The 12,369-nt window shown below is 42.6% G+C and overlaps 1 protein-coding gene across 2 annotated transcripts in view; it reads right to left on the reverse strand.

Annotated features, from left to right (window-relative positions):
- The window catches only part of slc25a14 (solute carrier family 25 member 14), a 186,918-nt gene that overhangs the window by 47,137 nt on the left and 127,412 nt on the right, over positions 1-12,369 (reverse strand). Inside the window, exons 7-8 of one of the 2 annotated variants that reach the window (XM_080187299.1) lie at positions 10,756-10,982; positions 4,705-4,813 (exon numbers count right to left, since the gene is read on the reverse strand). In XM_080187299.1, the coding sequence (XP_080043425.1) occupies positions 4,807-4,813; positions 10,756-10,982 (234 nt within the window). In that variant the 3' untranslated portion in view covers positions 4,705-4,806. Of the gene's footprint in view, positions 1-4,688; positions 4,814-10,755; positions 10,983-12,369 lie in introns of those variants that run through there. The other variant, XM_080187298.1, reaches the window with a different exon arrangement.

Genomic DNA, 12,369 nt, shown 5'->3' on the forward strand with positions numbered 1-12,369 from the left:
ACCACTCTCTGTGTAAAAAATCTGCCTCGTACATCTCGTTCAAACCTTGCCCCTCACACCTTAAACCTGCGGCCCCTAGTAATTGACTCTTCCACCCTGCGAAAAAGCTTCTAACTATCCACTCTGTCCATGCCTCCCATAGTCTATTAGGTCGTCCGTCAACCTCTGTCATTCCAGTGAGAACAAACCAGGTTTCTCCAACCTCTCCTCACAGTTAATGCCCTCCATACCAGACAACACCTTGGTAAATCTTTTCTGTATCCTCTCCAAAGCCTCCACATCCTTCTGGTAGTGTGGCAATCAGAATCGAACACTAGATTCCAAGTGCAGCTAACTAAGGTTCTGTAAAGCTGCAACATGACTTGCCAATTTTTAAACTCAATGCCCCGGCCGATGAAGGCAAGCATGCCTTCTTGACGTCTCCACCTGCATTGTACCTTTACACCCAGATTCCTCTGCCTATCAATACTCTTAAGGGTTCTGCCATTTACCGTATGTTTCCTATCTACATTAGGTCTTCCAAAATGCATTACCTTATATTTGTCCAGATTAAACTCTATCTACCATCTCTCTGACCACCCCGCCAACCGATCTATATCCTGCTGTATTCTCTGATAGTCCTCATTGCCATCCGCAAATCCACCAACCTTTGTTTGTGGACAATACATACTAATCAAACCAATTAAATTTTCCTCCAAATTATTTATGTATATTACAAAGGGTCCTAGCCAAGACCCCAGCACTGATCCCTGAGGAACACCACTTGTCACACCTCTCCACTGCACTCTACCAGTGCTACCTTCTGTCTTCTATGACCGAGCCAGTTTTGTATCCATCTTGCTAGCTCACCTCTGATCCCATGCAACTTTGCTTTCTGCACCAGTGTACCATGAGGGACCTTGTCAAAGGCCTTACTGAAGTCTATGTAGCCAACATCTACTGCCCTACTCTCATCAATCATCTTTGTCACTTCCTTGAAAAACTCAAGTTAGTGAGATATGACTTCCCATTCTCAAAACCATGTTGCCTCTCGATAATATGCCTGCTTATTTCCAAGTGGGAGTAAATCCTGTTTCGAAGAATCCTCTTCAATAATTTCCTGACCACTGACGTAAGACTCACCAGCATGTAATTATCTGCATTATTCTTGCTACCCTTCTTAAAGGAACAATATTGGCTATTCTCCAATCCTCTGGGACCTCCTCTGTAGACACTGAGGATACAAAAATTTCTCTCAAGGCTTCAGCAATTTCCTCCCTTGCCTCTCTCAGTACTCTGGGGTATATCCCATCAGGCCCTGGGTCTTGTCTACCTTAATGTTCCTCAAGACTGCCAATAACTCCTCTTCTTTGATCTCAGCATGACTCAAACTATCCAAACACTCTTTCCCAGGCTCATCTTCCACTAAGTCGTTCTCTTTGGTGAATAGTGAAACAAAGTACTCATTTAATACCTTGCCCATTTCCTCTGGCTCCACACATAGATTTCCTCCCTCGTCCTTCAGTGGGCAAACACCCACCTGGGCTGCCCTTTTGCTCTTTATATATGTATAATAAGTTTTGGGATTTTCCTTAATCCTGCTGCCCAGTGACTTTTCGTGGCCCCTTTTAGACTCCTTGCTTAAGTTTGTTTCTATTTTCCTTGTATTTCACACTTGCCTCATGTATTCCCAGTCTCATAGCCTTGACAAATGCTTCCTTTTTTTCTTCGACTAGACTCACAATCTCTCGTCATCCAAGGTTCCCAAACCTTATTCTTCATCTTTATAGGAACGTGCTGGTCCTGAATCCCTATCAACTTACACTTGAAAGCTTCCCACATGCCAGACGTTGATTTGCCCTCAAACATCTGCTCCCAATCTACATTCTTCAGTTCCTTCCCCCAATTTAGTTCCTTCATTTGAGGAACAACACTTACCTTTATCCATTAGTATCTTAAAGCTTACTGAATTCTGGTCACTGTTCCTGAACTGCTCCCTGACTGAAACGGGCCAGGCTCATTCCCAATACCAGGTCGAATATGGTCCCTTTCCTTATTGGACTATCTACATATTGTTTCAAGAAACCCTCCAGAATGCTCCTTACAAACTCTGCTCCATCCACCTCTCTAGCACTAAGTGAGTTCCACTAAGTTCGCAGACGATACGAAGGTTGGTGGTGTTGTGGATGGTCTGGAGGGATGTCAGAAGTTGCAGCGGGACATAGATAGGATGCAAGACTGGGCAGAGAAGTGGCAGATGGACTTCAATGCAGATAAATGTGTAGTGGTCCATTTTGGCAGGACCAATGGAATGAAGGAATACAATATCAAGGGTAGGAGTCTTAGCTGTGTTGAAGAGCAGAGGGATCTTGGGGTCCGGGTCCATAGGACTCTTAAATCAGCCTCGCAGGTGGAGGAGGTGGTCAAGAAGTCGTATGGTGTACTGGCCTTCATTAATCGAGGGATTGAGTTTAGGAGTCGGGAGGTAATGCTACAACTTTATAAGACCCTTGTCAGACATCACTTGGAGTACTGTGCGCAGTTCTGGTCGCCTCACTATAGGAAGGATGTGGAAGCTATTGAAAGGGTGCAGAGGAGATTTACAAGGATGTTGCCTGGATTGGGAGGCATGCCTTATGAAGGTAGGTTGAGGGAGCTAGGTCTCTTCTCCCTGGAGAGACGAAGGTTGAGAGGCGACCTGATAGAGGTTTATAAGATGTTGAGAGGAATAGATAGGGTGGATTCTCAGAGGCTATTTCCCAGGGCTGAAATGGTCGCTACGAGAGGACACAGATTTAAGGTGCAGGGAAGCAAGTACAGAGGAGATGTTAGGGGTAAGTTTTTCACTCAGAGGGTGGTGAGTGAATGGAATCGGCTGCCGTCGGTGGTGGTGGAGGCGAACTCGCTGGGGTCTTTTAAAAGACTTCTGGATGAGTAGATGGGATCTAATGGGATTGGGAGTTATAGATAGGTCCATGGCTTAGTAGGTATAGAAGTGATTGGCGCAACTAGTGGGCCGAAGGGCCTGTTTGTGCTGTAGTGTTCTATGTTCAATGTAGGGTGAGTTAAAACCTCCCACTAGAACAACCCTGTTGCTGTTATACCTTGCCAAAATCTGCCTACATATCTGTTCTGCTATCTCCCGCTGGCTGTTAGGAGGCCTATAGTAAACCCCCAACATCGTGACTATGCCCTTTCTATTCTTGAGCTAATGCAGTGTCAATTAACAGATAACAGAAAAAGCCAGCAGGTGGGCCCATATATGCTTGCCTTGCTCTGAAATGAAGGTGTTGATAGTTGTCATCTGGTCTCCTCTCATATGCTTTGTTAATCATAACGGTCAATTTAGCATGGCCAAACCTGCATGTCTTTGGAGTGTGGGAGGAAACAGAGCATCTGGGGGCAACACATGCAGGCGTGCAGAGAATATGCAAACTCCACACAAAGAGTGACCCGAGGCAAGAATTGAACCTGGGACCCTAGCACTGTCAGACAGCAGTGCTAATCAGTGTGCCACTATGTCGTCCCTGTGCCGCTGTGCTGTCCTTGGAGAAAATGGACATGTAAAGATATTAACAACTTAATTAGCTCACACTTTTGCACAGGTAGGTAATGGGCAACTTCCAGAATAGTGAAAAGATTGCAGCTGTTTATGGAAGTGACTGACACTTCAAACAGAAAAAAGATCCTACCTGAATCTGTCCATAAAATGGACCTTCTAACCGCTCTCATTAACACGACAATGGGTTCCAACTCACATCTTCACTCAACTTTGTGGCTTCAGATGACTGGTGTTGCTGTGTGGAGATCCTCACAGCCAAATTTACCCAACTCATCTAAAATTTGGTGAGACGTATTGACAGTGCTGAATGGATTCTTTGGGCACTTCAACATGAATCCCATGCTGTTAATCTCTGCCTTGCAATATCATACTTGTGTTACAGTGCTGCAGCCACTAAAGAATAATGACAGTCACCTAGACAACTGAATTGTTTTTATGGATTAAAGATTAATAACGTGATGGAATCATTAGGGGTTTCGAATCACAATCTGAAAGATTAACTTTTCCACCTTGCCAAACCAGCATTTGCCCCACTGGAAAATTTACTGAATAAAGCAAGCATGGATGCAACTTATCAGCAACAGTAAAGGTGCCTTTGAATATATGAGATGAAGTTCTGGAGTTTCACTACACACTGGGAAAATGTTTGGCTCCTTACTCAGTTTCTGCAGCACTTAATCTGAGATACAAAGAAAGGATTAATTCCAAATTCTTTGCTGGATTCATTGGCCTTTTCAGAAAAGAGTTGTTTGGGTTTTCAACAGATAGAAGTCAAATTACTGGCATCTATGATTTATTTTGGGATGAAAATCCAAATCCAAATGAACCAAGTTACTTAAATTCAGAGAATTATTCAAAGAACAAATGTCCATTGAGGGATTTTTGGGCAATTTTAATTCAAGTCAAAGAATTTTAAATCAGGAGCAAACTATATAGGTTTAAATTTTTCTACTCAGAATTAATTGGGATGACAGTCTCAGTTTTCTGTTTTGCAGCCAGTTTGCTTTTTATCCTGTTAATTGTTCTCTGATTGTCCATCTCTTTTGCCTTTCTATCCGTTTTCCCTCAGACCCTTGTGAAGTGTCTTGATATGCTTTTTTATGTTAAAAGTGCTATATCAATGATAGCAGTTTTTTTGGCAACTTACAGAAAGTGTGTGTAGACTGTGTCTCCCATGAGATTGGAGAGGATGATGTGTTTTTTGGTGATATCATAGACTGGTAGCTCCACGCCCACTACAATGGCCGCTCGCTGAGCAGTGAGGCTCACTCCCTGTCAATTACACAGACAAACACAAGTGAACAGGGTATAAAATACAGCTTCCAGCACACAAACACATAGCATCATTGAAATATATTAGATAAAAACATACAAGATCCTGAGGGGCCTCATCAAGGTCGATGTTGGAGAGGATGCTTGCTCTTTTGGGAGAATCAATAACTACAGGTCACTGCTTAAGTGACAGTGATGAGAATTTTTTTCTCTCAAAGGTTGAAAATCTTTGAAACTCTCTTTCTCAAAAGGCAGTGGAAACAGTTTTTCAACATTTTTAAGTAGATAGTTTATTGATAAGCAAGGAGATTCACCAGAATGTTGTGTAGGCTGGAGCATTTCAGCTACGAAGAGAGACTGCATAGGCTGGAGTTGTTTTCTTTAGAGCTAGCAAGGTGGATGGGGGGCCTGATTGAGGCATACAAAATCACGAGCACCATAGGTCATAGAGTTATAGAGGTTTACAGCATGGAAACAGGCCCTTCGGCCCAACTTGTCCCCGCTGCCCTTTTTTTAAACCCCTAAGCTAATTCCAATTGCCTGCATTTGGCCCATATCCGTCTAAAACCATTTAATCCACATAACTATCTAAATGCTTTTTAAAAGACAAAATTGTACCCACCTCTACTTCTGGCAACTTGTTCCAGACACTCACCACTACCTACCCAGATAGGGTAGATAGGAAGACATTTTCCCCTTCATAGAGGGGTCAATAACCAGGGGGCATAGTTTTAAGGCAAATGGCAGGAAAATGAAGGGGATTTGAGGAAAAACATTTCCATTCAGAGGGTGCTGGGAATCTGGAACTAATTGCCTGAAAGGGTAGTAACATAAAATCCCTATGCTGCTGAAAGCCCATTAAGCCTGCACCGATAACAATCCCAACCAGGCCCTATCCCATAACCCCTCATATTCATTCTGCTAATCTCCCTGACCCTAAGGGGCAATTAAGCATGGACAATTATCCTAACCTGCACATCTTTTGGATATAGTTGGAACTCTCAGAACATTTAAGAAGCGTTTAGATGAGCACTTGAAATTCCATAGCATACAAAGACCAAGTGCTGGAAAATAGATTTAGATTAGATAGGTGCTTGATGGCCAACGCAGACATGATAGACAAAAGAACATTTTTCTTTGTTCTTAAAAGTCCTGTGAAAGGTTATAGGGGATGAAAGATTATTTATTGACAGATAAGTAGGTGGGAAAGTGAAGTCGCGGTTATAATCAGATCAGCCATGAACTTATTTAATGATGGAGTAGGCTCAAAGGGCCGAGTGGCCTACTGCTTCACTTTTCAATAAAGTCATGGCTGGGGTGAGTGCCTCATGTTCACTTTCACACATTATTTTCATGTCCCTTAATTGTTTATTGCCTAACAACCTATTATCTCAGTGTTGAATATAGTCATTAATGCAGCATCCACAGATCTCCAGGGTAGAGAATTCCAAAGATTCACAACCCTTCAAGTGAAGAAATTTCTCATCCTAGTTTTGCAATGTTTCTGATTTATGAGTTCTTTTAGAAATGGGACATTTGTACTTCAATTTCCAAATGATCAAACAACAATTTTCTGAAATTAATGGAAATGAGTTTTCTCTCACCTGTGACCAGGGCATTCTGTTGCATTTACAGTAACTGTTTCTGGATTGAGGCAACTTGCAATTTTGACTTTCCCCAAGACAAATTTGCATTTTCATAGCTTGAACCAGTTTGTGTTTCAGACTGTGGTGTGGGCTGAACATTTTGCTTTTATTTGCCACCCTGTCTGGGTTTTCACAGCTTCGAGTCAAGTATTAAACCCTAATTGCAATGAACAACTTCCTCAAAAATGAATGGGAAACCAACCATACTCTTATGTCAGAGGCAAAAACCAGCACACTGCCAGTCCAACATATAACACACTTCGTAAAATCAGAGTAAGTGTCATCAAAGTTAAAGGTCCGGGCATAACTATATCTGCAATAATCAAACTCTGGCAATAACTCTGTGGTTAGCATTGTTGCCCCACAGCATCAGGACTCGGGTTCAATTCCACCCATGATGACTGTGTGGAGTTTGCACACTCTCCCTGTGTCTATATGGGTTTCCTCCCACAGATCAAAGATGTGCAGGTTAAATGTATTGGTTATGCTATATTGCCTCTCAGTGTCCAGGGATGTGTAGATTAGTGAGGTGAATCCATGGGGTTATGGGGACAGACCCTGGGTAAGATGCTCTATCAGAGAGTCAGTGCAGACTCAGAATCATAGATGTTTACAGCATGGAACCGTCGGCCCAACTTGTCCATGCCGTCTTTTTTTTTTAAAACCCCCACAGTAGTCCCAATTGCCCGCATTTGGCCCATATCTTTCTATACCCATCTTACCCATGTAACCGTCTAAATGCTTTTTCTTAGAATCATAGAATTCCTACACTACAGAAAGAGGCCATTCGGCCATCCAGTCTACACCAACCACAATCCCACCCAGGCCCAACCCATATCCCTACATATTTACCCACTAATCTCTCTAACCTATGCATCTCAGGACACTAAGGGTAATTTCTTTTAGCATGGCCAATCAACCTAACCCACACATCTTTGGACTGTGGGAGGAAACCAGAACACCTGGAGGAAACCCACGCAGACACAAGGAGAACATGCAAACTCCACACAGACAGTGACCCAAGCCGGGAATCCTGGATCTATGAAGGAGCAGTGCTAACCACTGTGCTATTGTGCTGCCTGGCTTAAAAGACAATTGTACCCATGTCTACTACCACTTCTGGCAGCTTGTTCCAGAAACTCACCACTCTGTGTGAAAAAACTGCCTCTCTGGACACTTTTGTGTCTCTCCCCTCTCAGCTTAAACCTATGTTCCCCTGTAGCCATTCCCCTCCACAACAGGTATACTGCTTTGGATACAGTTATGGAAGATGCCTTACCTGGGACAAGCTGTGGCAGCTGGATCTCCGGCACTGAGTCTGGTTCTGCAGTGCAGAAGGGAGGGGGGAAGAGGAGGAGAGCGGTAGTGATAGGGGACTCGATAATCAGAGATACAGACAAGAGGTTTTGTGGTCGTGACAGAGACTCCCGAATGGTTTGTTGTCTCCTGAGTGCCAGGGTAAGGGATGTCTCTGATTGTGTGCACAACATTCTGAAGTGGGAGGGTGATCAGCCAGATGTCGTGGTGCACGTCGGTACCAATGACATAGGAAGAAAGAGTGTGGAGGTCCTGAACAGTGAGTATAGAGAGCTTGGTAGGAAGTTAAAAAGCAGGACCCCGAGGATTGTAATCTCAGGATTGCTAGCTGTGCCACATGCCAGTGAAGGTAAGAGTAGGACGCTCAGGCAGATGAACGCGTGGCTGAGTTTCAGATTTCTAGATCATTGGGACCTCTTCTGCGGCAGGTGGGACCTATATAAAAGAGACGGGTTACACCTAAACCACAAGGGGACCAATGTACTTGCAGGGAGGTTTACTAGTGTTATTGGGGTGGGTTTAAATTAGATTTGCAGGGGAATGGAAACCAAAGTGTCAGAGCAGATAGTGGAGCGGGGGTGAAAATAAATGATAATAGTTCATGCAAAATCACAAATAGAAGGGTTGTGTGCGGCGGTAATAATCTTCTGAGGTGTGTCTATTTCAATGCCATGACATCTGGCTGATCACCCTCCCACTTCAGTATTGTGGGGAAGGCAGACAGGTTAAGGGTGTGGATTGACACACGGAATTATGACATTATAGGAGACTAATGTTGAAATTGCAGGGGCCCCAGCAGATATATTTAAAACGTCAGTTTCCACGGGTGAGGTGCCGGATGATTGGAGGATAACTCACGTTGTTCCGTTGTTTAAAAAAGGCTCTAAAAGTAATCCGGAAATTATAGGCCAGTAAATTTGACGTCAGTAGTAGGTAAATTATTGGAAGGAATACTAAGATATAAGATCTACAAATACTTGGATGGGCAGGGACTTGTTAGGGAGAGTCAACATGGCTTTGTGTGCGGTAGGTCATGTTTAATCAATCTATTAGAGATTTTCGAGGAGGTTACCAGAAAAGTGGATGAGGGGAAGGCAGTGGATGTTGTCTACATGGACTTCAGTAAGGCCTTTGACAAGATCCCACATGGGAGGTTAGTTAAGAAGGTTCAGTTGCTAGGTATACTTGGAGAGGTAGTAAATTGGATTAGACATTGGCTTAATGGAAGAAGCCAGCAAGTGGTAGTGGAGGATTGCTTCTCTGGGTGGAGGCCTGTGACCACTGGTGTGCCACAGGGATCAATGCTGTGTCCATTGTTGCTTGTCATCTATACCAATGATCTGATGATAATGTGGTAAATTGGATCAGTAAATTTGCTGATGATACAAAGATTTGAGGTGTAGCGGACAGTGAGGAAGATTTTCAAAGCTTGCAGACAGATTTGGACCAGCTAGAAAAATGGGTTGAAAAATGGCAGATGGAGTTTAATGCAGACAAGTGTGAAGTATTGCACTTTGGGAGGACAAACCAAAGTAGAACATACAAGGTAAATGGTAGGACACTGAAGAGTGTAGTAGAACAGAGGGATCTGGGCGTACAGATACATAATTCCCGAACAGTGGAGTCACAGGTAGATAGGATCGTAAAGAGTGCTTTTGGAACACTGGCCTTTATAAATCAAATTATTGAATATAAGAGTTGGAATGTTATGATGAGGTTGTATAAGACATTGGTGAGGCCAAATTTAGAGTATTGTGTGCAGTTTTGGTCACCTAATTACAGGAAGAATATTAATAAGGTTGAGAGAGTGCAGAGAAGGTTTACAAGGATGTTGCCAGCACTTGAGAAACTGAGCTACAGAGAAAGGTTGAATAGGTTAAGACTTTATTCCCTGGAGCGTAGAAGAATGAGGGGAGATTTGATAGAAGTATATAAAATTATGATGGGTATAGATAAGAGTGAATGCAAGCAGGCTTTTCCCACTGAAGCTAGGGGAGAAAAAAAACTAGAGGATATGGGTTATGGGTAAAGGGGGAAAAGTTTAAATGGGGGCTTCATCACACAGAGTGGTGGGAGTGTGGAATGAGCTGCCAGATGAAGTGGTAAATGTGGGCTCACTTTTAACATTTAAGAAAAACTTGGACAGGTACATGGATGAGAGGGGTGTGGAAGGATATAGTTCAGGTACAGATCAGTGGGACTAAGCAGAAAAATGGTTTGGCACAGCCAAGAAGGGCCACAAGGCCATTTTCTGTGCTGTAATGTTCTATGGCAATCTTTCTAGTTTAATAATACCCTTTCTATAAGAGGGTGACCAGAACTGTACACACTGTGGCATTACCAATATCTTGTACAACCTCAATAAGACGTCCCAACTCCTGTATTCAATGTTCTGACCAATGAAACAAAGCATGTTGAATGCCTTCTTCACCACTCTGTCCACCTGCGACTCCACTTTCAAGGAACTATGAACCTGTACCCCTAGATCTCTTTATTCTGTAACTCTCCTCAAATTGGCCATATGGTCACCTTTATCACTTAGGAATTCTATGATTCTATGAATAACTAAATCACTTCTAAAATAAAAAAACTGTTCAAAATTCAAGTCCCATTCAATAAACTAGTTCAGCAAATCTGTGGAGGCAAATTAAAAGAACATCTCCTCATTAACACTGCTGAAACACAATAGGAAATTTTAAGATGTAGTCCTCCCCCTGTACAATCTGGTAGCAGGTGACTCACTGCGGTGCAACTGTAAGGTTGAGAGTTTCACGGATAATATAAATGTAATCATCCTGGAGCTCAATGGTACACAGGAAGAGAACGAATGGGTGACCACCAATCAAAAAGAAACAGGCAGCTAGTATAATGATAAAGGTGATCATCCATTGTACCAAGGGTGGCTCAGCAGGTATAACAAATACTGGAAAAGCAACAATGATATGGGATAGTAGACAAGCATTTTTGCAGCCCACAGACCTGAATCCAGGATGGTGCATTGCCTCCCTGGTGTCAAGATCATTTTTGCCACAAGCGACTGAAGAACATCCTTGGTGAAGATATCTGAGAGAAAGTGTTGTGTGGGAGAAGATTTCAAAGTATGTTCTTCGAGAGTGAAGTTTGGAAATCCTTGTGGAAGTTAACTCAGTGTGACAAGCATCTGAGGGGATTTGACGAGAAATCCACAGAAGTTGTTTGGGTGGCATCTGTCAATTGATTTCAGAAAATATCTGATCAAATTTCACCTAATGGTTTACATGGATTATGTATTTACTGAGAACATTAGAGTCATAGAGACATACAATAAACAACAGATCCTTTGGCCCATCAAGCTACACTGACAATAACTACCACTAAAGATGCATTAATCCCATTTTCCTGCATTTGTCCAATGTCCTTGAGTGTTATGATATTTCAAGTACTCACGCAAATACCTTTTAAAGGTTGTAAGGTTTCCGTCCTCCACTATCTTCCCAAGTAGTGCATTCCAGATTCCCACCAACCCTTCAGTGAAAAGATTTTTTCTCAAATCCCCTCTGAATCTCCTGCCCTGTACCTTAGAGCAAAAGATATTTTGTAATATGTATAATCCTTATAAATTTGTCTCTCCCTGTAAAGGTATGGTGAGGTGAAGGAGTGGTGTATTATATACATTTTTTCTTGCTGGATAAATGTTCTATTCTTTTGTTAGAATTCAATCAGTAGTCCTGTGACTCTGCTTATCCACATCTCTAAATAAAAACAAAAGTTGTGATCTATTGGGCCAAGGGTTCCAATCTTGTACCAGTAGTAACATCAGCTGGGATCATAACAAACTCAAGGAGGATTGATGATGGTAGTGCAGATGATGTGACCCCACATGGATTTAAGCAAGACTTCTGATAAGGTCCCACTGGTTAAATAAATAAAAGTTCACAGGACCTGGGGAACGTAGCAAATTAGCCAGCAAATTAGCTGAATGGCAAGAAACAAGGGGTAATGTTTGATGGGTGTTTTTGTGATTGAACAGCTGTTTCCAGTGGGGTTCCATAGGGTTCAGTAAGTGATCCCCTACATATGTTATGTATTAATTATTTGGATGTAAATGTAGAGGACATGATTAAGAATTTTGCAGCCAACACAATGAGTGGCCGTGTGGTTGATAGTGAGGAGGGAAATTATGGGATTGAGGTATATAAAATTGTGAATTGTCTGGATAGAGTGGATGGGAAGGACGTATTGCCCTTAGCATGAGAATCACTGTCTAGAGGGCATAGATTTAAAGAGACTGTAGAAGTTTCGAAGGGATATGAGGGGGGAAAAAACCACCCAGAGGGTGGTAGGGCTATGGAACTCACTGTCTAAAAGGATAGAGGTAGCAGACCTGTTTTTTGGCAGACATCGACAAGATAGGCAGAGTGGCATACTTCAGTGCCATACATAAGACCATAAGAAATAAAAACAGGAGTACATAATTTGGCCCCTCCAGCCTGCTCCATCATTCAATAGGATCATGGCTGTTTCAACGATATTCCTCATGGCCACTTTTCTGTGCTTTCCCCAAAAGTCCTGATTCCCTGACTGATCAAAAATCTATCGATCTCAGTCTTAAAT

The sequence above is a fragment of the Carcharhinus amblyrhynchos genome, chromosome 4 (genome assembly GCF_965287045.1).
Source record: "Carcharhinus amblyrhynchos chromosome 4, sCarAmb.v2.hapA, whole genome shotgun sequence".
Classification (NCBI taxonomy): domain Eukaryota; kingdom Metazoa; phylum Chordata; class Chondrichthyes; order Carcharhiniformes; family Carcharhinidae; genus Carcharhinus; species Carcharhinus amblyrhynchos.